At 40.6% G+C, this 26,589-nt stretch overlaps 1 protein-coding gene across 4 annotated transcripts in view; it reads left to right on the top strand.

Annotated features, from left to right (window-relative positions):
• Positions 1-26,589, top strand: part of AREL1 (apoptosis resistant E3 ubiquitin protein ligase 1) — a 48,151-nt gene that overhangs the window by 3,688 nt on the left and 17,874 nt on the right. Inside the window, exons 2-8 of one of the 4 annotated variants that reach the window (XM_057732631.1) lie at positions 15,768-16,078; positions 20,039-20,099; positions 20,972-21,168; positions 21,987-22,224; positions 25,485-25,654; positions 25,899-26,079; positions 26,278-26,525. In XM_057732631.1, the coding sequence (XP_057588614.1) occupies positions 20,084-20,099; positions 20,972-21,168; positions 21,987-22,224; positions 25,485-25,654; positions 25,899-26,079; positions 26,278-26,525 (1,050 nt within the window). In that variant the 5' untranslated portion in view covers positions 15,768-16,078; positions 20,039-20,083. Of the gene's footprint in view, positions 1-15,767; positions 16,079-20,038; positions 20,100-20,971; positions 21,199-21,986; positions 22,225-25,484; positions 25,655-25,898; positions 26,080-26,277; positions 26,526-26,589 lie in introns of all 4 variants that reach the window. The other 3 variants (XM_057732629.1, XM_057732630.1, XM_057732632.1) reach the window with 3 other exon arrangements.

Below are 26,589 nucleotides of genomic sequence, written 5' to 3'. Positions count from 1 at the left end.
TTGGGAGCACCGAGTCTTAGCCACTGGACCACCATGGAGGTCCCACAATAAATTTTATTAAAAGATTGAATGCTTTAGTATATTCACTCAACTAATGGTTTTGAGATCCCTTCCTGCTTAGGTACTCTAAGATCTTATACAATGTTCCTGTGTAGTTTTTTTATTTTTTTAAAGAACTTTTATTGAGATACAGTTAACGGACAATAAACAGAATATATTTAGAGTGTACAATTTGGTATCCCAATCTCTCAATTCATTCCCCCCCAACCCTCCCCACTTTCCCCACTTGGTGTCCATATGTTTGTTCTCTACATCTGTGTCTCTATTTCTGCCTTGCATTTCCTCTTTCATAATTGTTAGCATTTGCCTTATGTATGGAGGCGTTCCTATATTGGGTGCGTATATATTTATAATTGTTATCTCCTCTTCTTGGATTGATCCCTTGATCATTATGTAGTGTCCTTTCTTGTCTCTTGTAACATTTTTTATTTTAAAGTCTATTTTATCTGATATGAGTATCGCTACTCCAGCTTTCTTTTGATTTCCATTTGCATGGAATAGCTTTTTCAGTCTGTATGTTTCTCTAGGTCTGAAGTGGGTCTCTTGCAGACAGCATATATATGGGTCTTATTTTTGTATCCAGTCAGCCAGTCTGTGTCTTTTGGTTGGTGCATTTAGTCCATTTACATTCAAGGTAATTATTGACATGTATGTTCCTATTACCATTTTCTTTTTCTTTTTTTTAATAAGTTATTTGTTTATTTATTTTTATTGCCTGTGTTGGGTCTTTTTTGCTGTGCGTGGGCTTTCTTTAGTTGTGAGTGGGGGCTACTCTTCGTTGTGGTGCACGGGCTCTTCATTGCCATGGCTTCTCTTGTTGTGCAGCACGGGCTCTAGGTGCATGGGCTTCAGTAGTTGCAGCACATGGGCTCAATAGTGTGGCTCATGGGCTCTAAAGCGCAGGCTCAATAGTTGTGGCGCACGGGCTTAGTTGCTTTGCGGCGTGTGGGATCTTCCTGGAACAGGGATCAAACCCACGTCCTCTGCATTGGCAGGCGGATTCTTAACCACTGTGCCACCTAGGAAGCCCGCTATTACCATTTTCTTAATTGTTTTGTTTTTGTTTTTGTAGGTCCTTTTCTTCTCTTCTGTTTCCCGCTTAGAGAAGTTGCTTTAGCATTTGTTGTAGGGCTGGTTTGGTGGTGCTGAGTTCTCTTAGCTGTTGCTTGTCTGTAAAGCTTTTGATTTCTCCGTCGAATCTGAATGAGATCCTTGCTGGGTAGAGTATTCTTGGTTGTAGATTCTTCCCTTTCATCACTTGAAATATATCATGCCACTCCCTTCTGGCTTGCAGAGTTTCTGCTGAGAAGTCAGCTGTTAACCTCATGGGAGTGCCCTTGTATGTTATTTGTCGTTTTTCCCTTGTTGCTTTTAATAACATGTCTCTGTCTAATTTTTGTCAATTTGACTACTATATGTCTTGGTGTGTTTCTCCGTGGGTTTAGCCTGCCTGGGACTCTGTGCTTCCTGGACTTGGGTAGCTATTTCCTTTCCCATGTTAGGGAAGTTTTCAACTATAATCTCTTCCAATATTTTCTCAGGTCCTTTCTCTCTCTCTTCTCCTAATGGGACCCTTATAATGAGAATGTTGGTGCGTTTAACATTGACCCAGAGGTCTCTTAGGCTGTCTTCAGTTCTTTTCATTCTTTTTTCTTTATTCTTTTCCACATCAGTGATTATCACCATTCTGTCTTTGAGGTCACTTATTCGAGCTTCTGCCTCAGTTAATCTGCTATTGGTTCCTTCTAGTGTATTTTTCATTTTAGTTATTGTGTTGCATATCTCTGTTTGTTTGCTCTTTAATTCTTCTAGGTCTTTGGTAAACTTTTCGATCTTTGCATCCAGTCTATTTTCAAAGTCCTGGATCATCTTCACCATCATTATTCTGAATTCTTTTTCTGTAACGGTGCCTATCTCCTCTTCATTTAGTTGTTTTCCTGGGATTTTATCCCGTCCCTTCATCTGGTACAGAGTCCTCTGTTTTTTCATTTTCTCTATCTTTCTGTGACTGTGGTTTTCAGTTCCACAAGACAAAATACTGCTGATACTGCTTGATTCTGCTGTCTGCCCTCTTGTCTCCTGTGTAGTTTTTACTTTCTCTTCCCAGTGCATATCCCTCTGTTTTTATCCTTCAACAAATGCTAGTTCCTTTTAGACTAGCCTTAAAGACAAAGAATGAAATAAAACACTTTAAAAAGCATTTAAAATACATTTCTATTTTGAAAAATTGAGATTGGCTTAACTAGATGACCTGTCTTTATGCTTCTGTCTGTCTGCAAGGCCATCTGATTCCGCTTGAACCATACAAGGGACATGAATTTCCTTGTATCCCACATATCCCACCCACCAGACACTAAGCCCACTACTCATAGAAACCTACTAGCCATACTTAATTTTTTTTTGCACTTGTATAAGCTCCCATGTCCACCCCAAGAACTTTGACAAAGCAACAGAAAACACAAGTGCTAGTAATTGCGTAGTAAAAGTTGCGTTTACATTTTAGAGTTCCTCAGTTGCTAGCATACTGTGGATATAAAGTGCAGAGGATTCTTTTGGTTGATCTCCCCACCTCCCTACCCATAGCATCCATTTCCTTCTTCCTCCTAACAGATTTTCTTCCATGTATTCACTCTCCTCTCTTGCAGCCACGTGCTTCAGGGGAAGCCAACCACATCTTCATGCCAAAGGATGGGCCTGGTTGGCTAAAAATAATTCCATCTGTCTTTACCAGTCTCTAATTTAGGAAAGGAAATGTAATTCAATTTTGATCAATGAAATGAGAGATTAAGTTTGCTGTAGGCTTCTAGAAAAGTACTTCCTCATGCTTTTGTTGTATTTTCTATTCATTATTCTTTTTGGTGAGAGATCAGGTAAGGATAATCTAATGATATACAACATAGATTTTCTGTTGTGTCTCTTTGTTTTTATCCAGAGATCCAGCCCAGGATATTTTAAACCCCTGTCTTGTCCACTTAGGGAAGTTTAACTCCAAGGATACCCCTTGGTGTATGTGGTGAAACTATTAGGAAAACAGCTAAAACCTCCCAAGTGTGATCTAGTTTTTCATGTCTTGGTGAAGAAGGAAACCCAGCTGGGCTGCATTAATGTTTTATATCGATAGAAAGGATTTGAAAAGGTTTTGAAAAAAAATGTTTTAATCAAGCATTACCTGAATTGGGGCAGTGATTTGGGAGGCATGATCAGAATTCTAAGAGGGAGTGAGACTATACAGTGGGGAACCATATGTACTTTTTTTTAAAAGCAAATTTTACTTTAGAATCATTTTAAGGTTATAGAAAAGATGCAAAATAGTACAGCGAGTTCCTGTATACCTTTCACCCAGCTCTCCCCCTAATGTTGATGTCTTACATAATCGTGGTACATTTTGTCACACCCAAGAAATTAACATTGGTATGACATTGAACTACAGACTTTATTTAGATTTTTCACAAAATTTTCCATGAATATCCTTTCTCTGTTCTAGGATACTGCACTGCATTTAGATCATGTGTAATTTTGATAAATAGATTGGGGTTTACAGTGAGCTTTTTCTGTGCCCTGTATGTGGTCCAAAAATCCCCTCTGACCAGTACTGAGGAGAGAGAGTCATTGACCATGAGAGTAAACAATACCACATAGGTAGTGTTTTGTAGCCTTTGATTCCCAAAACACTGTTAACTCAGTGGAAGACTTGGCTTTGCTCCCAGGAGGGTGGTGTGAAGTTTCCTGAGAAGCTTAAGAGCCGATCCTGATGAAGGGTCCCTTCCTGGCTTCCACTAACACTGTGTGTTCACCTCATAGATTTTACTGCATGAAACTAAACTCTGTAACGGCTAAAGAGAAGACACAGAAGGCAAACAACAATGAAAAGTTGGTTGTTTCCAAGAAATAAAAAACCAACTATAAGATATTGAAGCAATGGGCCAAGCAAAGCAAAGCTGTTTTTTCCTTGTTCTGCGGACTGCTCGGCCGCCAGACGTTTCCATTTTCCGGTCTGGGTCTGTATCACTGTATAAGTTTTATATCAGGAGCCCTAAATCAAGCAGGTTTGGCCTTGAGGGAGGCAGCACCTCTTAACAAGCCCTTGTGCTCATGAATATGACCAAGACTGTCACCCTGACTCTCCCCAAAGACAGCAGGAGGACTTGGCCTCCACAGAAAAACCCAAGGTGGTAAGGGGACCAAAAGAGCTCAAAAAGAATCCCAAACCCACTGGCTTCCCCGGTCATGGACTCAGGGAGCCCAGACCAGACCTCACACCCACCACTGCCTGTCTTCTTTACTAAATTGTATGTTTCTAAGGGGTCAGGGATTATCTTATTTTGGAATCCTAAGCATCCAACATATTACTTGGCATGTAATAGGTGCTTAATACACATTTGAAGAAATTAATAAACCTTTGTTTGGTAACATTGATTATTAGGTCAATAGAAGTTTTGTTTTGAGTACCATAGTGTTGAATTTCTCTTCCAAGTCGAGCCATCTTAAGTTGCTATTTCTGTGGCTAGTTGAATTTTCCTTCCCAGAATCTTAAATAAAGAACTATAGGGTCTTCCCTGGTGGCGCAGTGGTTAAGAATCTGCCTGCCAATGCAGGGGACACGGGTTCGAGTCCTGGTCCAGGAAGATCCCACATGCCACAGAGCAACTAAGCCCATGCGCCAAAACTACTGAGCCTGAGCTCTAGAGCCTGCGAGCCGCTGAGCCCACGAGCTGCAACTATTGAAGCCCATGCACCTAGAGCCCGTGCTCCACAACAAAAGAAGCCACCGCAATAAAAAGCCTGTGCACTGCAGTCAAGAGTAGCCCCTGCTCTCCACAACTACAGAAAGCCCACACGTAGCAACGAAGACCCAATGCAGCCAATAAATTAAATAACTAACTAACTAAATAAATAAATAAAACAATTCTTTAAAAAACTAGAAAATAATCATTTAAGGTTGCTCTTTCTTCTGATTATATAAATAATTTATTTTCCTTAAAAAATAAAGAGTAGAATTGAAAGTACTGGATGGTAGAAAATTGTGTTAGCTTTTGAGTATATGTGTGTCAATTCCACTGGGCTGTAGATCTGGCTTTTTGCCTGCCACTTCATGCACAGTTAATGAAATAACAACTTCCTAGACTTATTGAGGGAGACGGCTTGTCAGATTCAGAGAATTAGTTTAAAATTTTTCCTGTTATAGCCAAGATTTGGTGGCCCAGAGTCACCTAAGCATAAAAGCTGCCACGGTATGGGAACACAGGGGCCTGTTCCAAGTCTGTGGGTCGGGCACAGTAGCGTCAGTTTAGTAAACAGAAGAAACATCAGGGTAGGAGGGAATTGTAAATCGAAGCTGCTGTTTTCTTGGTTTAGAGTAAAGACTGACAGGGACATAGGTGAGCCAGTTTTCTATTTTGTTTTTCTCTGGACTTCCCATGAAGTGACAAAGTGAGCAATGATAATTTCTCATTTCATTTCTCCCTGTTTTACTCACATTAGCTTTATATACCTTTTTTTCTACTTTCTCTGAACTGTGTTCTATTCCCGGGGGCATAGAATAGAGTTTCTTATATACTATTCATTTAATTTTGAGTCTGAAGAACTCTGGTTTATTTCAAAGAGACTGATGTAATGGAATCCAGCTTGAATTAGGAAATGCAGTATTACTTTTAAGAACCAGCATCAGGGGTCCAGAAGTTTTATGTCAATTTGAGGAGAACCGAGGGACTAAAATCTTTCCTACATTTAGAAATGCCGTTTATTAGATTGAAGAAGGGGAACATCTGTTAAAAAGATAAAAATCTTTCCAATTCTGAAATAGACTGTAACTTAAATAGTGCTTGGTAATGTGGGAAGTTGATTTTGAAAGAAACTAAGGGATAATAAAACTGTGTGACTAATTATGAGATAAATGGAATGCAGGTGCTTTAAAAAAATCTTGTTGAAAACTTTGACAAGAGATTTTCTTATATGAAACTTTTAGATAAAACTTCTAGGAGAAAACAGAAGAAAATCTTTGTGCCCTTGAGTTAGACAAAGATTTTTGAAGAAATAAGACCCAAAGAAGCACAAACTATAACAGGAAGAAAAAGATTGATAAGTTGGATTTCATTAAGTTAGAAAAGTTAGAAACTTTTACTCTTTAAACAGCACTGTTAAGGAAATGAAAAAGCAAGCCACAGGAAATATTTGTTGAATGTATATCTAATAAAGAACTTGTATTGAGAATTTATAAAGAACTCTTAACAACTCAATAGTAAGAAGACAGCTCAATTTTTAAGAATGGCAGAAGATTTGGATACCAGAGAAGCTTTATAAATAGCCAACAGGCCCATGAAAAGATATTCAGTATTGTTAGTCCTTAGGGAAATTAAAACCACAGTGAGATACAACTTCACATCTATTAGAATGGGTAAAATTTAAAAGATTGATAATACCAAGCATAGGTGGGTTTAGTTACTGGAGCTCTCATACATTGCTGGTGGAAGCGCAAGGTGGTACAGCCACTTTGGAAAACAGTTTGCCAGTTTCTTGTAAATTAAATATAGACTTACCACATGACCTAGCAATGCCACTCTTGGCTATTTACCCAAGAGAAATGAAAACGTGTGTCCACATTATACTTCTACTTGAATATGTACCTATAATAGCCCCAACCTGGGCAGAACCCAAATGTCCTTTACTGGTGAGTGGGTAAACAAATTGTTGTATGTCCACATAATGGACGAAAACTACCAGCAGTAAAGGGGAATGAACAACTGATACAAGTAACAGCATGTGTGGAGCTCAAAAGCGTTATGTCCATTCTATGTGATGTCATTTATGTGACATTCTGTAAAAGGCAAAACTGTAGCAAAGAAAGTACATCATGGGTTGTGCAGGAGGGTGGAGGGGGGGCGCTGACTGCAAAGGATCGTGAGGGAATTTTGGGGGACGATGAAGTGTATCATGCTTGTATTTTATATCAAAACCTTATACAGTTGTCAGAACTCTTAATTGTATGCTTTAAATTGGTGACTTACTAGGTATAAGTTACACTTAAGTGAAACTGATTTTGACAAGAGATTACTAGAAATGGTCACTTCTTTTTGCCTCCAATAAATTACTTTTACAGTTTTTCTCCTCTAAGTTTCTTCTCATTTTGATTTGCTAGCTCCTTTTTGGGGGCAAGGGCAGGGTATATTTAGTTGATCCCCTCAGGGTTCTATGGTTAGTCTTTTTCTTGGTCTGCCTGCTTTCTCTGGCAGTCTTTTCCCATTCCCCATGTCTTTTAACTGCCCTCAGGATCCTGGTATGTGTAGCTTCAGATGCTGATTTGCACTTGTCTTGTGGATATACTCACCTGGGTATCCTGTAGACACTTAAACTTAACATGTTCAGTTCTGCACTCATTACTTTCCCTACATATTTGCTCTGCCTCCTTAATTCTCTACCATTATTCATCCAGGCTCCCAAGCATAGGAAATCCTGAGTTGTCCTTGGCTCCTTGCTCTCCTTGATCTTTTCGGCCTCACAGATCACTGATGCTGTTGCTTGTAACAGAAATAAAGCATATACCAGTCTCTCCCCCTCTACATCACAGCCAGTGCCTAGTAGCTCCCTTGCATCAGTATCCTCTTGTCTCTCAGCCAGTGATCTATCTTTCTCTTCAGGGTCTCTTTCAAATTGCCCCCAGAGTTACTTCTTTTTAAATATGTGATCCTCTTACTCCCTTAGTTAAAAAACATCTCTTGTGGTTATGTTGTTGTTGCTTAGAGTCTAAGAAAATGAAGTCATGTTCCTTTAAAATTCCAAATTAAATATTTCTGAGCTCTCATTCTTCCTATCCCAAGAATGTATTTTTAAAAATAATTAATTAATTAATTAAGTTAATTTATTTTCAGCTGCATTGGGTCTTTGTTGCTGCATGCCGGCTTTCTCTAGTTGCGGAGAGCAGGGGCTACTCTTCATTGCGGTGCACAGGCTTCTCATTGTGGTGGCTTCTCTTGTTGCGGAGCACAGGCTCTAGGCACACGGGCTTCAGTAGTTGCAGCCCGTAGGCTCATTAGTTGTGGCTTGCAGGCTGTAGAGCACAGGCTTAGTAGTTGTGGCACACGGGCTTAGGTGCTCCCTGGCATGTGGGATCTTCCTGGAGCAGGGCTCGAACCCGTGTCCCCTGCACTGGCAGGCAGATTCTTAACCACTGCGCCACCAGTCCCCTCTTTTTTTTTTTTTTGGAGGTTCTTCTTGATGCGTCAGTATTCCTGGTTCAGAGGGTGGGCTCTGCAATCACATTGCCTGGTTCCTTCAGTTATCAACTTAGTGACTACACACAAATTATTTTAGCTCTCTACATGTCTGTTTCCTAATCTATAAAATACGCATAGTAATATGGTTACCTTACATGGTTGTTGTGAGAGTTAAATGAGATAATACATGAAACACTTCAGACCGTTGGCATAGAGTAAGTTCTCAATACAGGTGGATTCTAGTTTTTATCATTATACTTGGAAGAAAAAATCCAGAAAACTTAGTATTTTAGTTTGCTGCTGTGGTTGTTTCCAAATGAGATTTTTCTGGATCTCTCATCTTTCCTGATGAAGAAAGACTACAAATGAAAACTGTATAACTTGGCTGAACCAAGTTCCCTCAAGTACACTCAGTGTCATCTTCCTCATTTATTTAGGTTGGGCTGCTTGGGCACAAACCGCCATCATAACCTGGCAACCTGGCAACCCTGCATCCTGGTTTGCACATAGAGCTGTATCCCCCAGGGCTCTCCTGTGGTGCCAAGTCACTTGCGTCTAGTTTCCAGTCTCAAACGTTCCTCCCTTCCCTTATATTCCAAGTCTTGCTTCCCAAGAGCAGCTGAATTCCTTCCTTTTCTCAGTGCCTCTCCATTTTATATATGAGGCAACTGAAGATAAGCTAAGCTTGTCTAGGATCGCTTAGGTGTAAGATTCATGCTCTTGACCACTGCCCTACACTGTACTGTACTTAGAATCAGTCACCCTAGGGTTTCTAAACACTTTGCTTGCCTTTCATCACTCTCTCAACTCAGTACTTTTACTTATACTGTTCCTTCTACCTAGGATACTGGTACTTTCTACCCCCCTCCTTTCTTTCTGCCTTGCAAATGCTTACTCTTTTTTTTTAAAAAGTTTTATTTATTTATTTATTTTTATTTTTGGCTGCGTTGCATCTTTGTTGCTGTGTGTGGGCTTTCTCTAGTTGTGGTGAGTGGGGGCTACTCTTCATTGCAGTGCGCGGGCTTCTCGGTGCTGTGGCTTCTCTTGTTGTGGAGCTCTAGGTGCACAGGCTTCAGTAGTTGCGGCGCAAGGGCTCAGTGGTTGTGACTTAGGCTCTAGAGTGCAGGCTCAGTAGTTGTGGCGCATGGGCTTAGTTGGTCCGCAGCACGTGGGATCTTCCTGACCCAGGGCTCGAACCCGTGTCCCCTGCATTGGCAGGCGGATTCTTTTCTCTTTCTTTTTTTTTTTTACAATTAACTGCATATATTTAGAGTGTACAATTTGGTATCCCAGTCTCCCAATTCATTCCCTCCCCAGCCCTCCCTGCTTTCCCCACTTGGTGAGCATATGTTTATTCTCTACATCTGGGTCTCTGTTTCTGCCTTGCAAACTGGTTGATTTGTACCATTTTTCTATAGTCGACATATATGTGTTAATATACGATGTTTGTTTTTCTCGTTCTGACTCACTTCACTCTGTATGACAGTCTCTAGGTCCATCCATGTCTCTACAAATGTCCCAGTTTCATTGCTTTTTACAGCTGAGTAATATTCCATTGCATATATGGACCACATCTTCTTTATCCATTCATCTGTTGATGGACATTTAGGTTGCTTCCATGTCCTGGCTGTTGTAAATAGTGCTGCAGTGAACATTGGAGTGCATTTGTCTTTTTGAATCATGGTGTTCTCTGGGTATATGCCCAGTAGTGGGATTGCTGGGTCATACAGTAGTTCTATTTTTAGTTTTGCAAGGAACCTCCATGCTGTTCTGCATAGTGGCTGTATCAATTTACATTCCCACCAGCAGTGCAAAAGTGTTCCCTTTTCTCCACACCCTCTCCAGCATTTACTGTTTGTAGATTTTCTGATGATGCCCATTCTAACCGGTGGGAGGTGATACCTCATTGTTGTTTTGATTTGCATTTCTCTAATAATTAGTGATGTTGAGCAGCTTTTCATGTGCCTCTTGGCCATCCGTATGTCTTCTTTGGAGAAATGCCTATTTAGGTCTTCTGCCCATTTTTTGATTGGGTTGTTTGTTTTTCTGATGTTGAGCTGGATGAATTGTTTATATATTTTGAAGATTAATCCTTTGTCTGTTGATTCGTTTGCAAATATTTTCTCCCATTCTGAGGGTTGTGTGTTCGTCTTGCTTATCGTTTCCTTTGCTGTGCAGAAGCTTTGAAGTTTCATTAGGTCCCACTTATTTATTTTTGTTTTTATTTCCATTACTCTAGGGGGTGGATCAAAAAAGATCTTGCTGTTATTTATGTCGAAGCATGTTCTTCCTATGTTTTCCTCTAGGAGTTTTATAGTGTCTGGCCTTACATTTAGGTCTTTAATCCATTTTGAGTTTATTTTTGTGTATGGTGTTAAAGAGTGTTCTAATTTCATTCTTTTACATGTAGCTGTCCAGTTTTACATGTAGCACCACTTATTGAAGAGGCTGCCTTTTCTCCATTGTATATCCTTGCCTCCTTTGTCACAGATTAGTTGACCATAGTTTATCTCTGGGTTTTCTGTCCTGTTCCATTGATCTATATTTCTGTTTTTGTGCCAGTACCATACTGTCTTGATCACTGTAGCCTTGTAGTATAGCCTGAAGTCAGGAAGCCTGGCAGGTGGATTCTTAACCAGTGCACCACCAAGGAAGTCCCTGTTTACTCATTCTTAAGTAACAGTCCCATTGCCACTCCTGTGAAGACTTCCCCACTCAGGCAAAGTTACCTTTCTCCTTTCTTTGCCCTCCACACATTGCTTTCTCCTTTTTTGTGGTACTTGCTACATTGTATTGTCCATCTCCCACATTGGACAGTGTTCACTGAGTTAAGAAAAGATCCTGTCTTATTCATTCTTGTGACCTTAGCTTTTAGCACACACTGGCATGCCACAGATGCCCAATAAATATGAAATGATTGAAGAGTGAATGATACAGAAGAACCTAAAGATGTTGATAGTGAATTTGCTAAAACACAAAGTTTTAGCAAATAATTTTAAACTAAGAGAAAATACAGATATTTAGGGATGGAGGAACACAGCAGAAAAAATAAAATGTGAGTATATGAAATGAGTGGTAATGGGGTAGTAAACCAGCAGTCGAGTGGGGGTTGTAGTGCTTTTCCAAATTTTCAGCTCGGGTACCTCTAATGGTAGAGGATAAGGGGGTATATAACCCTTTGGGGCCTGGGAACAGAGCCCCGAGTAGCCTTCCTGCCTCAACTACAAAATATATACGAATGTTTTAAACATACCCATGTTTTTTCTTTAGCAATTCATGCATATTTTGCATTCTGTTTTATTATCTACGAGTTTGTTCTAATATGAAAATACTCTTTTCTCCCTACCCGCTTCATCCTCTAATAACTGGATGCAGTGAGACTGTGTCCGTTTATTTTTTTTCTTCTAACACATTCTGCCCCAGTGCCCAAATCTGGGGAGCATGGAATGGGGTTATAGTCTAATATGGCAGCATTCTCGTTTTCTGTTTTTGGGGATTGTCTAATCAGGAGTATTATGTCACATAACCGAGGAGGGTGAGCTCATCTCGTTCTGACTAACAAGGCTGTTCCTGGAAGGCTGCAGTCAGTTGGAGGCACCTCATTACCAAATCACTGGGGACCAGCTGGAGAGAGTTCACAGAAGACCCACAGGAGTGATTAAGAGACTGGAGGGGCTGACAGATGAGAAAAGAATATAAATGAAAACTGTATAACTTGGCTGAATCAAGGTAGCAGGAATAGACAACTGTATAAATATCTCAAGAGAATAAACTTGGTGCGGAGGGCAGTCTTTTATGGTGGGATTTTGGGGTGGGGAGAATAAACCAAGGGTGAAATTAAGCAAAGGAAAATGTAAACTAATAATCCAAAGTGTCTGATGGTGCACTTTATTTCTTAGAACCTCCTTAGTTGGACCACTCTAACTTGTGGGCCTTTTGCTAATTGAAGATTTGTTTTTTAATTTGACTTCTGTGGACTTGGGGCTGGCACTTCTCTGTAGGGAATGCTGGAGACTACATCTTACAAAGCAGACAGCTTTCTTTTGTCCTGTCTTGTTTTGTGGGACTCAGTGGTTGATATTTGGAACTCCTATGTGCTGCCACTATCTCTTTATGCACCAGAATTCTGAAGTGGACTTTCACATAGTTTTCTTTTTTTAATTAATTTTTTATTGGAGTATAGTTGATTTACAGTGTTGTGTTAGTTTCTGCTGTACAGCAAAGTGAATCAATTATACATATACATATATCCACTCTTTTTTAGATTCTTTTCCCATATAGGTCATTACAGAGTACTGAGTAGAGTTCCCTGTGCTATACAGTAGGTCACAGCTTTTTAGAATAGCACTTTAAAAGTGGAGACTGAGTCAGTATGTATTGTAGTAATTTTAGAAACCCAGATATAATATTTGGTCCTTGAGGTACTGGTTGGTTTTAGGAAATTATAGCCTTGATGAAGTACAAGCATGAGTGTATGAAACACGTACCTTGGGAAACAGTTGTATAAAATTCCTATTTGGGGTATGGGAGGCATAAAATTTTTAAATAACAGTTGAAATTAGCCAGGAGAAACATTTGCATAATGTTGCCAGTTTTATAGCTCTTTTCCTAAGAGGGGATAGTAGAACTGGAAGAAAGTGATTTTTATGCTTTTTTTGATATATAAAAATGAGTTCATTTATACAGTGCTTTTGTGTAGCTTTAAGACTAAGTCATCTATACCAGAGATTGGTAAACTTTTTTTTGTAGACGGTCAGATAGGAAAGCTTTGTGGGCCATACATCTCCGCTGCAACTACTCAGCTCTGTGTTGTAGTTCAGAGGCAGTCACAGACAAAATGTAAACGAACAAACTTGGCTGTGTTGGTTTTTTTTTTTTTTACAAAACTTTTTTTTTTTTTAAACAAAACCCGGCAGCTGACTGGATTTGGCCTGCAGACTGTAGTTTGCCAGCTCCTTCTGCAGTAGACCCTTGCTCCTGAAAGCATGGTCTGCAAACCAGCAGCATCCGCATTACCTGTGAACCTGTTAGAGATGCAGAATATTAGGTCCCTTCTCAGGCTGACTGCTCTAGAGTCTAGACCGTGCTTCCTGAAGTGTAACATGCATAGCAATCACCTGGGGAACACAATTGTACAAGTATGGACTCTGAGATGACTTTGAACACCATGTTAGCCACTGGGAGGCAAAGATGAGTAAGACCCAGTACATGTCCTCAGGAAGTCTATAGTTCATTAGGAGAAGCTACTGTATAAACAAATAATTATAATACAGACTAATAAATGCTATAATAGAGGTATCTTCAGCATAGGAGTATCACAGAGGAGGAAGTGATTGGTTCTGCCTGGTGAGGGGAGTCCTCAGAGGGTCTTGGCAGTTGGACCAGGAAAGGGGGCGGTGCTTTTTTAAAAAAATATTTATTTATTTGGTTGCACCCGGTCTTAGCTGCAGCAGGCAGGCTCCTTAGTTGTGGCATGCGAACTTTTAGTTGCAGCATGCCTGTGGGGTCTAGTTGCCTGACCAGGGATCAAACCTGGGCCCCCTGCATTGGGAGTGTGGAGTCTTATCCACTGCACCATCAGGGAAGTCCTGGGGGTGGTGCTTGAGTTGAGTCTTGAAGCTCACTGGAGGCTCTGAAGCATGGGGGACAGGGGTAAGCATGGTAGTTCATGGTGGGGCACAGTAAAGATGATATTAGATCTAGGAGTTATTTGATTTTATAATCAAATAGCTGATCAAAGCTTGGCGACCCATTGATATCATTATGAATAGAAATAAAAGTTCAGTACATTCTATTATATTTAGCTAATTTTAAAATACTGTTTCCTTATTTGAAAAAAAAAAAGGATAACTTGCCTGTTCTCTCCCTTTTTTAGAAAAAAAAAAAAAAGGAGTTTTTGTTTTTCAGAAATAGAAACTTTTTAGAAGTTCTTGCATCATTAAGAATTTGGGGGACTTTCCTGGCAGTCCAGTGGTTAAGACTCCATGCTTCCACTGCAGGGGGCACAGGTTAGATCCATCCCATGTGCTGTGTGGTGCGGCCAAAAAAAAAAAATTTGGAAAACACTGAAAGGTACTGGTAGCAAATAAAAATTGTCTATAATTCCAAACACCTAGAGAGGACTGCTGCGAACATTTTTACGTTGCTCCTTCCAGGCTTCTTCATGTAGTAGAATATTTTAAAAATTGGGCTCATGATATATAAATAATTTTGTGCTTGTTTTTTCATTTAACGTTTTATTTGTGATTTACTGTGTTATTATTCCTTACAAGTGTTATTTTTTTTAATGCTTATATAGCATTCTAATGGGTCACTTATAGTTTATGTAATTCTTCTCTTGTTTGTGGCTGCTTTAAACCGATTCCAGTTGCTAGCTGACCCAGGTTTTGGCTGATGTACTTGGCAAGTCTATCACCATATTTTAAAATAATTACACATATTTATTTTTAATTATAAAAGTTTGCCAACTTGTTTGATCTGGTGGCTTTCACCCATTCTGTTCTGCTTTTGTTAGCATTTTTGTTTTCTTTCTTGATTTCCCATGATAGAGAGGCAGTAGAGTGGTCATCAAAAGCATGGAGTGTGAGTCCAGGTTATCTGGGTTTGACTCAGCTCTACTATGTACTGTGTGTAATCTTGAGAAAGTACCTTGAGAAAATGCCTCAGTTTCCTTATCCATAAAATAGGGATAATTGTATCTATGTCTTAGGGTTGTGAGTTAACACATATGAAGCACTGAGGACAGTTCCTGATGTGGAAAGGGACTGTCTCTTTTCACTTAGTGATCAGTAGTTTCTTCTCATGTGTTGTGTGGTGGCTGTTCTTGCTAAAACCCCCTTTCTGCTACATTTAGTTCATGAATATCTTTGAGTTACACACTGACTTTACTGAACTTTATTACTCAGTGACTTTATCTTGAATGTTCAAAAACATTTTCCCCTCACTCATAGTAGCAAATTTTACTGTTTTAAAGATAAAGTCAGCCTTGTCTTGGAAATGCATACGTGGGCACAAAGGGAGCAGACTGCACAGGCTGATTGATTAGGTTTTAAAGCTCTTTGGTGGTTTCCCCTTTCCAGCTGAGTATTACCTTGATTCCTTACCACGGCATCCAAGGCCCTCTGCAACCCGGCCCAGCCTACTGTCTCCTTTCATTTCTCTTCACCTTGTTCCCAGCCCCATTAAAGTGAAACTGGGTGTGGGTTGTGATGAGGCTCACTCTAAATCTGTGCTCCACTTTGCTTCTACTGAAGGGTTGGGATCAACGGAAGTGCTGGAGCTCCCTTCTGGGGAGTGACACAGCTAAGCTGGTGAGATCGCCACTTGGCTTTTCTTGTGGACTTCTAATTGGGAAAACTTGGTCAGAGTTTACCTGCCCTTGGTTATTTTTAGTGCCACAGGGTTTCCATTGCCTATTCTGTACCTTCTCTTTGTTGTTTTCTGGGGGTTCTCTTTGAGAAATGAACACCTATTCCACTGACTCTTTTTCCTTTGTAGGGTAGGATCCTGAGACAGCAGAACAGATGCACCCGTTGACAGCTGATCGCTCTCTGCACTAGAGAGAAGTCCAGGGATGATATATTTTAGGATTGTATTTCTCCACTCTGGAATTCATGCAGTTCATTCCAGAAACATTGACCCTCTGCTTCCATGACATACCCTCACTGAAGGTCTGCTGGACAGACACTTTCAACTTTGCAGCTGTTTTATTTCATGTGGAAGTTGGAAGACAAAGTAGCTAAAAGTTATCTGCTTTGGTGAATAGACGTGCTCCCCTTGGTTCTCAGAACATGGGCCCTCGTTTAAAGGTAAGGTGATAGACTAGTTAAGATTCACTTATTATTGGGATGTAGAACATGGACGCAGTGGCCAGTTTCTAAACCCTCTCAGCAGGGGATAGCATTGACGTGCACAGTTGCAGTTAGAATTGACTTTGCTCCCAGCAGGGCAAATTTAGGTATGAAGAAATCAGTTCTCCATTTCTGGAAATTGACTTTTCTACCAATCTTCAATGTTAGGGCTAAAATTTATTTGATATTGTAATTATAAATCTTTATACTAAAAAAAAAAAAAAGGCAAAGAGTTTTAGAATACGTATGTTAATCAACTTTCTAACATTCCCTTGAGACAGCTTCAAGTATTTCCCCTTTCCCTCTTTTGTAGGTAATGTGAGCCAAAGTGCTTTAGTATTAAGCAACTTGCCCAGGATCTTTTAGTAAGCAAGTGATATTTCTGCATTAGATAATTGGCACTGCATTCCATTTTTCCTTTGTAATGCTTTATTTTTATTTCAAAAGATTAAAAAGGGGGCCGTAAACATTTGTCTTTCTAATTTTAGCCTCAGTAGGATTGGGTAATGTTTTTCATACTTTCTTTTACCTGTTTTCTTAAATCTTTTCCCAAATACTTCACTATCCCTATCACTATCCCTATCCCTTCACATTCCGCTCTTTTTCATTGTTACACGAGGTTAAGAACATTGGGCTTCAGAGTTAGACATGGGCTTGAGTCACTTATCCTGCTGGATTATGTTCAGCAAGTCCTGTTTTCTAACCCTAGCTTTTTTTTTCCTTTTTTTTTTTTCCAAGTCTGTAAAATGAGAATAATAATATGCTCATTTTACCAAGTTGTATTGGTGACAGTTACTTAGGCTAACATGTAAAACACTTAGTACATTGTTTGGCCTGTGATAAGTGGCTCAATAAGGGGGTTGTAAGTTATGGGTTTACTACTATGAGGGGGGGTGGGAGCAGAGACAGGGCAGAGAAGGCACGACAGGTACAGTAAGAGGACAGAAAATGCCTACAGAAGAGGTGAATCTGGAATAAAAGTGATTTGAGAAAAAAAAAAGTGATTTGAGGGGTCACCCTAAAAGGAAACCCTGTACCCAAAGGCATGGAGGCTTTGGGACAGCATCCAGAAAGGGGGAGAATGCAGAAGGAAGGCAAGTTTAGAATGTGACCAGGGGTAAAATTAAGAGATAAGTACATTTTGTTGGGGAGTTTCTTTGGGAGGTATTGTAGAGGAGTGGGATAGTTTAAAAAGATCACATCAATGAGTGATGAATTAACAGAGCTAACTACCTGGTCACAAGGAGGCTTCATGGAGAAGAGAGGAGAGAGTTTGGAAAAAAGGAATAATTGGTATGCTGAATTTTAAATAATGAAGGGAATTGGAGTAGAAATGTAGAGTTGACCTATTGGAAAAGGTCTAGGTGATCTAAATCAGTGGTGTTGATTTGATTGAGCGATAAGTGAATGGGGGAAAAATGGACAAGGACTTAACAAGGTCAAGTTCATTGTTATCAGCCATGAGGACTGAGACTACGGTTGTTCTACACCGTTCCCCCAGTATCCGGCATATTAAGTAGGTACTCAGTATTTGTTGGATCAATTATTTAAGTATGAATTTTTTAAAACTCTTCATTATAAAAATTTTCAGACATAAAATTAGAATAGTATAAACAGCTCCCATGTAGGCAGAGATTTTAAGCATGGTAAGAGAAGCCTTGCTTTCTGTAGTTCTGATGCATTTCTCATTGAATGAAGTGTGGGTCAATAGAGAGGTTCCCGTAGTTTCTTATTGGCTCTGAAGCAAAGGAGTAGTGATGCTGCTACTACTATTGGTGATAATTATAATAATAATTAAAACTGAGAACTCACTGTGTGCCAGGCACCATTCCAGGCTGTCTACATGTGTTAACTCTTTTCATCCTCACAACACCCCTGTGAGGTACACACAGATAGTAGCCCCATTTGATGGATAAGGAAACTGGCAGATTGTAGAGAGATTAAATAAGTTGTCCATGGTCACCCTGTGAGTGGCAGAGAATGGATTTGAACCCAGGTAGTGCAGCTCTAGTCTAGTCATGCCCTCACCCTCTATATTATTCTCTTGGCTGCGCTGTTTGAGAGTCTTGACGGCTGTGGAGAGTTGTATTGAAGTCCTATCACACTAAAGGAGATGATGCTATAGAAATGATTAAACCTCAGCTGTTTTTACAGCAATGAGAATTCTGAAGCTTAGGCAGGTCACACCATTGCAGCCCTGGAACTGGTGTCCAGGCTCTGACTTACTGCTTGTCAGCTGCCTCTCAGTTGTCAGAGATAGTACATAGGAATTTTCCCAGCCGTCATGCTGTATGCCACAAATTCAGCATTGCTCTTATTCCTCTGAGGAATAGGAGACTTAGGACCACGTGTCTGTAACATCACCTACATATACTTCATTTTCTCCTGAGTGCTATAACTTTGCTGAGGACTAAGTGTTCACATCCAGGATCAGACTGAATGACAGCCAACTGTGGGAGTATCTAAGACAATTAAACTGCTGGTTTTGGTTCCACCAAGTCACCTAGTATAGCCTGTAAGGCACATACAGATGCTTTTTGAGAGATGATAGCAGCTTTTCAGTGTAGGGTCCCAGGAGATGAGATGAGATACTTATTTGGGAAGGAGGCTCACAAGCTGTGATCTCAAATTTTGAGTTAGTATATTGTCTCTACAATAGACCCTTTGGAGAGCAGCTTAATCCATATGTATTGACAATGTTAATGTCCCCTGTGTGGATTTTTTTTCTGGTAGAACTTTAGACACCAGTCTAAATAGGGATTTCGATGAAAATTGACATGGTCATTCATCAAATTACCTACTCCTTATGGATGCCATTGGGTATATTGTTATCAAAGGGTCTAATGGCCATTTTTGGTCACTGTCTCTTAAATTTTCCCAGCACAATTAGACATAAAAGCACGCTTGGTTAAAAAACAAAAAAATGTTGTTTTGGTCCCTCCCAAATCTGAGCATAGAAATTTTCAGCTGTCTTATCTCTAAGTTACATATTAGTGTAGATAAAAGGTGCTGGGTTGAGATAACATTGATAACCTTAATGTATGTTGACTTGAAAAGAAAGAATGAATTCAGTGCATTGTGGATTGGAGACCATGTACTGTCTATGCAAAGGGCAGAACTCAGTGATAAGATAGGAATGTCAGTGTGCATTGCATTTTTCCTTGGCAGTACCTTGGGTGGTTCAAATGAGTAATAAGACTGAAGTCTTATTCTGGAAGTAAGTCTAATAACAGTGAAAGTTTCCCCTCAGACTCTAGCCCATGTTTGAATTGTTCTGACCATGGCAAGCATCACTTAGGATGAGAAGTACAGTCTCCTCCTTTGGTTCCTCTCCTTGGCCTCTCTGGTGAGCTCATCCTCCACAGGGCCCATTAGTTTGTCTGATTGGTAACAGCAAAAAAACCCGGCTTCTCTTACATGCCCACTGCTTATTATTGGGATGACCCAGAGTTCATTTTAATTACATAATGCCAACATGATGATAATAATCCTTGTTTTTAAAAATCCACATTTTATATAACTATTTCTACTCAGATGAATTACTTCCAGAAGGCAAGCATAAGGGGAAAGTGACTCCATTATCCTCTTTGCTTGTGTTAATTAGCAGCACTTTGCATGGGGGAGGGAAACTGTCTTGGGGCCCTGGATCCAAGAAGATGAAAGCCATGTTACTGCATTTTGTAATTAGAAGTGGCTGTTTGTGGTATTCCTAGGGTGGTCGGTAGATTGGAAGTCTTTAGGGGGAACGATGCAGTCTCTGTTTCTCTGAAATGTCATAGGGCACCTGTCAAGCTAGAGAGAGAGCAGGGATAGTAAGGCTGGAGATGGTTGGCTCAGGTCACATGCTCTGCTTTGTCTCTCTCTGAGACAGCTATAAGGAAGAGTTAAAGGAAAAACTGAACAAGCTTTCTTTTGCAGCTGCAGCTGTGATCCTCGGCTGTCTGTTGGCATTGAAGGGACCTGATGTTTTACGTTATTGGTACGTTATGGAAAGAGCTCTCTATTATTTTTTTGTTAGGGTTGCTTATGTCCTTTTTGCCTCCTTGCCTCCCCCTTTCTCCTTGAAAATAGATTTAGAAATATTTCCAGTTGTGCCAGAATGTACCTTCACAGAGTTGGCAGTGGAATTCATTCATTTGGGAAATATTTATTGAGTAATTATGGCCAGTGCCAGACACTGTTTCCTGTCGAGTCAAAGTCAAATAAGGCAAAAATCTGCCTCCATGAAGTTTATAACATGAACATGAAGGGGGAGAAAAGTTATAATAGTTGAATGAATGTATGGGAGTTTGAGGGAGCCCAGAAGAAGGAACTCCTAACTGTGGCAGGGATTGGGGAGGGCTTTTGCCAAGTGGATGAGGAAGTGGAAGGCTTCTAAATGGAGAGAGTAGAATGCACATTCTTTTTACTACTCTGTCAGGGCCTAGCACGTGCAGGAGGGTTGACGGCAGGCATAGCATCTGGTCCATGGTATAGAACAAGGGTTGGCTAATTTTTTCTGTAAAGGGCTAAAGAAAGAGTAAGTATTTTCAGCTTCCCAGGCCATATAGTCTGTCACAGCTGCTGAACTCTGCGGCTTTAGGGCAAAAGCAGCCCTAGACAATAGTAAATGAGTGGGTGGGGCTGTGTTTCAGTAGAATTTTATTTATAAAAACAGGCAGTGGGTGGAATTTGGTCCAAGGACTGTAGTTTCTGACCCTGGTATGGAGGTTCCTCTCTTCATCCACAGAGGTAGTGATCCAGTAGAGTGTGTGTTTGGAATTCTCACTTGACAGATGACTGGCCTGTTCCACAATGAGAAGCTGTAATGTGTAACTGGTAGGTGGTGTGTGTGTTCTCTCTTTTACATAGGTGGCATCACAGTGTCTGTGGTTGCATTCTTCTTCACAATTAAGTTCCTCTTTGAGCTTGCCGCACGTGTAGTCAGCTTCCTCCAGAATGAGGACCGTGAACGCCGAGGGGACCGGACTATATATGACTACGTGCGGGGAAATTACCTGGATCCCCGGTCTTGCAAAGTCTCCTGGGATTGGAAGGACCCCTATGAGGTGGGCCACAGCATGGCCTTCCGAGTGCATGTAAGGGAATGTTTCTGTCTCCGTACCCACTAGGGTTTCTGAGTCAGTTGTCTTCCAGAGCCCAGTTCAGTCTGTTGGTGGTGCTGGCCTGGAATGTTAATGTTCCCCCTTGTTTTTCAACCCTCTCCCTCACCCCCACTCCCACCCCCAAGAATTTGGGAATTGTTAACATCTGAAGAGTCACAAATTTCTCTATCATTTTGGTTTAATAGGTGCTTAGCTTAGAAGTGTAAAGCTTAACGTTACATTTTCAAAATGAGAAAAATATTACTGAAAAGAGTAGGTGTTGTAGATTAGGGGTTGGCAAACCATGGCCCGAGGGCCCAGTCAGGCCCACTTCCTGCTTCTATAAATACAGTCTTATTGGAACACAGCCACACCCATTCATCTTCCTATACTGCCTGTGGATGCTTTCACATTTGAGGAGTTAACCACAGTTGAGTAACTGTGCATGACCTGCAAACCAACAGTGTTACTCTCTGGCCCTTTGCAGAAAGTTTGCTGCCCCCGTAAGACAGAGGACGCAGCACTTGTGGTTTGGAAGTGTCAAGGTGAAATGGACTCAATGGCCTCAACCTTTCTTCTGAATAGGTTAAGAATTTGTTCGTGATTTAGTGGTTTTCTTTGAAGCATTGAGAGGATTTGTTTCTCCTTGTGTGAGCAGAACTAGGAGTGGGTGGATCCGGGGATTTACCAGTCACCTCCTCCCTCCCCATACTCTCTCAAGTTACACAGGAAATGATTTTCTCCCCCTGCTCAATAATGGGTGTCCCTCTTCTCCCCATCAGTTATTCTATAAGAATGGGCAGCCCTTCCCCGCACATCGGCCTGTAGGACTAAGAGTTCACATCTCTCACGTTGAGCTAGCTGTGGAAATTCCAGTGACCCAGGAAGTCCTCCAGGAGCCCAGTTCCAACGTGGTCAAGGTGGCCTTCACTGTGCGCAGGGCCGGCCGGTACGAAATCTCAGTGAAGCTTGGTGGATTAAACGTGGCCTATAGTCCCTACTACAAGATTTTTCAGCCTGGTAGGTTGTTTTTTCTTTCTTTCTTTCCCTCCCTCCATTCTTTCCTTCCTTTTTCTTTTTTCTTCTTCTTTTTTTAAACAATGCCTTTATTGAGATTTAATTCACATGCTATATAATTCGTTCATTCATTTTATTTTTTTAATTCATTCATTTAAAATACACAATTTAATGGTTTTAAAAATTTATAGACTTGTGTAACCATCACCACAGTCAATTTTGGAGCGTTTTCATCACCCCATCACCCTGTACCCAGGTCACTCCATATTTTCCCCAAATCCCTTAGCCCTAGGTAACCACTCATCTACTGCCTCTCTGGATTTGCATACTCTGGGTACTGCTCTACTATTTACATCACATAAAAGTGTGATCATAGCCTATGTGGCCATTTGTGACTGGCTTGTTTCACTTAGCATAGTGTTTTTGATGTTTGTCCATGCTATAGCATGTACCAGTACCTTGTTTCTTTATTGCTAAATAATATTACATTATACGGATATACCACATTTTATTTCTCCATTCATCAGTGGATGGACATGAGGTTGTTTTCGCTTTTGACTACCATGAATAGTGCTGATATGAACATTTGTGTATGGTTTTTGTGTGCACATATGTTTTCATTTCTCTAGGAGTAGAATTGCTGCATCCTCAGCCTGGTAAGTTCTTAAGGGGTAAGGGTGCCAGAATAGACCGAAGGTAAAGTCTTCTGATTTTTGAAACCTTTGCAAGTGAAAGCACCTTGACTCTAATCCTATCCTTGCTGCCAGTATGTGTTTTACTTCTTACTGAAGAGTGTCTGCCCAAGCTTCTGATATCTTAAGAATGGAGGCCTCTATCTCAACTTTTTTACCCCCTCATGTCCTTTGTGCCAGATAATAGATGTTCATGGGCTTTAAAGCCTAAAAATATAATCTCTGACTCCTGGTTCTGCAACATACCGTTCAGTGAGCTGAGACCTTGGCCGCCCTTGTGCCCTGCCTTGGCTTCCTTTTGAGGGTGTCGTTAGATACCAGCCAGGTTGGTGTCCACTTTGAAACGCAAAGCATGACAAGAGGGGGCTTCAGAAGGTTTGCATATCTTTGCTTAACTGGTCCTCAGTTTTCTTTCTCTTATAACAGAGGAAGCCTTCGGACAAGGTGGCTCCCAAGCCTTCTCTCTCTCCAGGTGTTTCCTCCTTTGTTTCAGTGACTCACTCACAAATTCCTTTCCATGTGAATTAGCATCACCCCACCGCCACCCCCACCACCTCCTTGCTGCCAGTGGAGAACAGTTCATATCCTTATAATGTGTACCAGCCCTTTTCTTTTTAAACTAAAATTGAACTATTTATTTTGAGATGATTGTAGATGCTCCTACAGTTGTAAGAGATAATGCAGAGAGATACCTTGTACCTTGACCCAGTTTTCCCCAGTGGTGATATCTTACAGAACTAAAGTACATTATCACAGCCAGGTTATTGACATGGATACAGTCAAGACATGGAACATCTCCATGACCACAAAGATCCTTCATGTTGCCTTTTGACAGCCACACCCATTTTCCCTCCCTCACCCACCTGTTTTTGTTTTTTTTTTTGTGGGATCTTCCTGGAGCAGGGATCGAACCCGTGTCCCCTGAATTGGCAGGCGGATTCTAAACCACTGCACCACCTAGGAAGCCCCCTCACCCACCTGTTTTTTAAATCCCCGGCAGCCCACTAATCTGTTCTCCATTTCTGTAATTTTGCCATTTCAAGAATGTTATATAAATGGGATCATAACAATATGTAACCTTTTTGTTAACATACTTTTTATTACTCAGCATATTTCTCTGGAGATTAACCCAGGTTGAGTATATCAATAGTTGGTTCCTTTTTGTAGCTGGGTAGTATTGCTTGGTGTGAACATACCATACTTTGTTTAACCATTCACCAGGTAGAAAACATCTGGGTTGTTTCCAATTTTTGGCCATTATGAATGGTGGTTTTAATTTGCATATCCCTAGCGGTTAACAGTGTTGAACATCTTTTCATGTGCTTGTTTGCCATCTGTGTGTCCTTTTCAATGAAATGTCTTTTCATGTCTTTTGCCTTTTTCCTAAATGTATTTTTTGGTTTTTACTATTGAGTTTTGAGAGTTCTTTAAGGCCTTTGTTAGAAATGTGGTTTGCAGATATTTTCTTTCAATCTTTAGCTTTTCTTTTCATCCCTTTAACAAGGTCTTTCACAGAGCAAGAGCTTTTCATTTTGATGAAGTCAGTTTATTAATTTTTCCTTTTATGGGTTATGTTTTTGGTATCTAAGAACTCTTTGACTAGTCCTAGATTCCAAAGATATTCTTTTTTTTTTGAAAAGTTTCCTAGTTTTACATTTAATATTTAAGGTCGTGATCCATTTTTAGTTAGCTTTTGTGTACTAGGTCAAGGTTTTTTTTTTTTTTTTTCTTATAGATGTCCAGTTGCTTTAGCATCTTTTGTTGAGAAGTCTGTTCCCCTATTACATTGCTTTTGTCAGGGATCAGTTGGGCATATATGTGGGGATCTATTTCTGGGTTCTCTGTTCTATTCCATTGATCTATGTGTCTATCCTTCCACCAATACCAGTCTTAGTTATGTATCTGTGTAGTAAATCTTGAAATTGGGTAAACTGACTCCATTTTACTCTTCTTTTTTAGAATTGTTTTAGCTATTCTAGATCCTTTGCCTTTCCATATAAATTTTAGAATAATACTTTCTAAATCTACCAAAAAATCTTGCTGAGATTTTGGTAAGAATTGTGTTAAACCTATATATCATTTGGGGAAAATTAACATCTTTGCTATGTTGAGTCTTTGAATTCATAAACATCATATGCCTCTGAATTTATTTCTTGAATCAGCATTTTGTAGTTTTCAGCATACAAGTCTTATATGTGTTTTGTTAGATTTGCACCTAAATATTCGAGTTTGTTTGTTTTGCAATTATTCACTTATTTTTAAGGCCTATTTCACTCATAGGTTCCCAGTGGGATTCTAGGCACTACATCTGTAACTCTCAGTTCTGTTTTCTCCAATTTTTTTGTCATTTTGTTTAGTGCTTACAGTGGTTAGGAATTTATGAAAATGAGTTCCCAAAAGTTCATTTGAATTAATCTCTTTGTTTTCTTTCTCTCTGTCTGCCTCATAATGGTATTGTTTATCCCTGGGAACTGGGTGGGCACCCAGCTTTCTAGGACTCACTGACCAAGTAGATCTTTGTGCCCTAAAAATTGCCTCTCTGATGGTTGCGTTCCATTGTCTCTGTTCTAGGAATGGTGGTTCCTTCCAAGACCAAAATCGTGTGCCATTTTTCTACTCTCGTGTTGACCTGTGGGCAGCCACACACTCTTCAAATAGTGCCCCGAGATGAATATGACAACCCTACCAACAATTCCACGTCCCTGAGAGATGAGCGCAGTTACAGTCTGTCCATTCACGAGGTAGGCGGGTGCCATCCTGCCCGGTGTGCTCCCTTCCGTCACTCTCACCCTTTCTAGTTCACTGCCATCCATCTCCTCCTCCCTGACTGTTATGCCAGCCTTCCTTCATCTGACCATACCTATCTCATTAGTAACTGTGAGACTTCGATTAGCTTGCAGATAGGAAAGTTTTTGTAAGGAGTACATTACTGTGCAAACAGGGAAGATTATGTGTGGTTGGTGATGCTTCGTTTTCCTCCTGTAGCTCGGTCCTCAGGAAGAAGAGAGCACTGGTGTCTCATTCGAGAAGTCAGTGACATCCAACCGCCAGACCTGCCAGGTGTTCTTGCGGCTCACCCTGCATTCTCGAGGCTGCTTCCATGCCTGCATTTCATACCAAAACCAGCCAATCAATAATGGCGAATTTGACATTATTGTCCTCAGTGGTGAGTTGAGAGAAGAGCTGTAATTTAGTCCCCTTCCCAAGCCACTTGTTCTTTGCACGTCTGCAGTCTCCTGACCAACCCCACAAATATTTGATATTTGTGTCAAACTTGGTTTAGAGTCCTGTGGACTGAAGGTCTAGTGATAGGCAGTTTTCTCCCTTGTCTTGCACTTTAAACCTATTCCCTGTTATACTTCAGAGAACGAGAGGAATATTGTGGAACGCAACGTGTCCACCTCAGGAGTGAGTATTTACTTTGAAGCTTATCTGTATAACGCTGCCAACTGCACCAGCACGCCGTGGCACCTCCCGCCCATGCACACGAGCTCTGCCCAGCGCCGGCCCTCTACGGCTCTGGAGGAGGAAGATGAAGACTCGCCCTCTGAGTGTCACACCCCTGAGAAGGTGAAGAAACCGAAGAAGGTGTACTGCTACGTGTCACCAAAGGTGGGGACCCCCATTCTTGCCCCCGCCTGAGCCAGCTTGCAATTGGTATTTGGTAACAAAACCC

This window comes from Hippopotamus amphibius, chromosome 4, assembly GCF_030028045.1.
Source record: "Hippopotamus amphibius kiboko isolate mHipAmp2 chromosome 4, mHipAmp2.hap2, whole genome shotgun sequence".
Taxonomy (NCBI): domain Eukaryota; kingdom Metazoa; phylum Chordata; class Mammalia; order Artiodactyla; family Hippopotamidae; genus Hippopotamus; species Hippopotamus amphibius.
The sequence above is the reverse complement of the archived record's forward strand: the minus strand, read 5'-3'. Positions and strand labels throughout refer to the sequence as shown.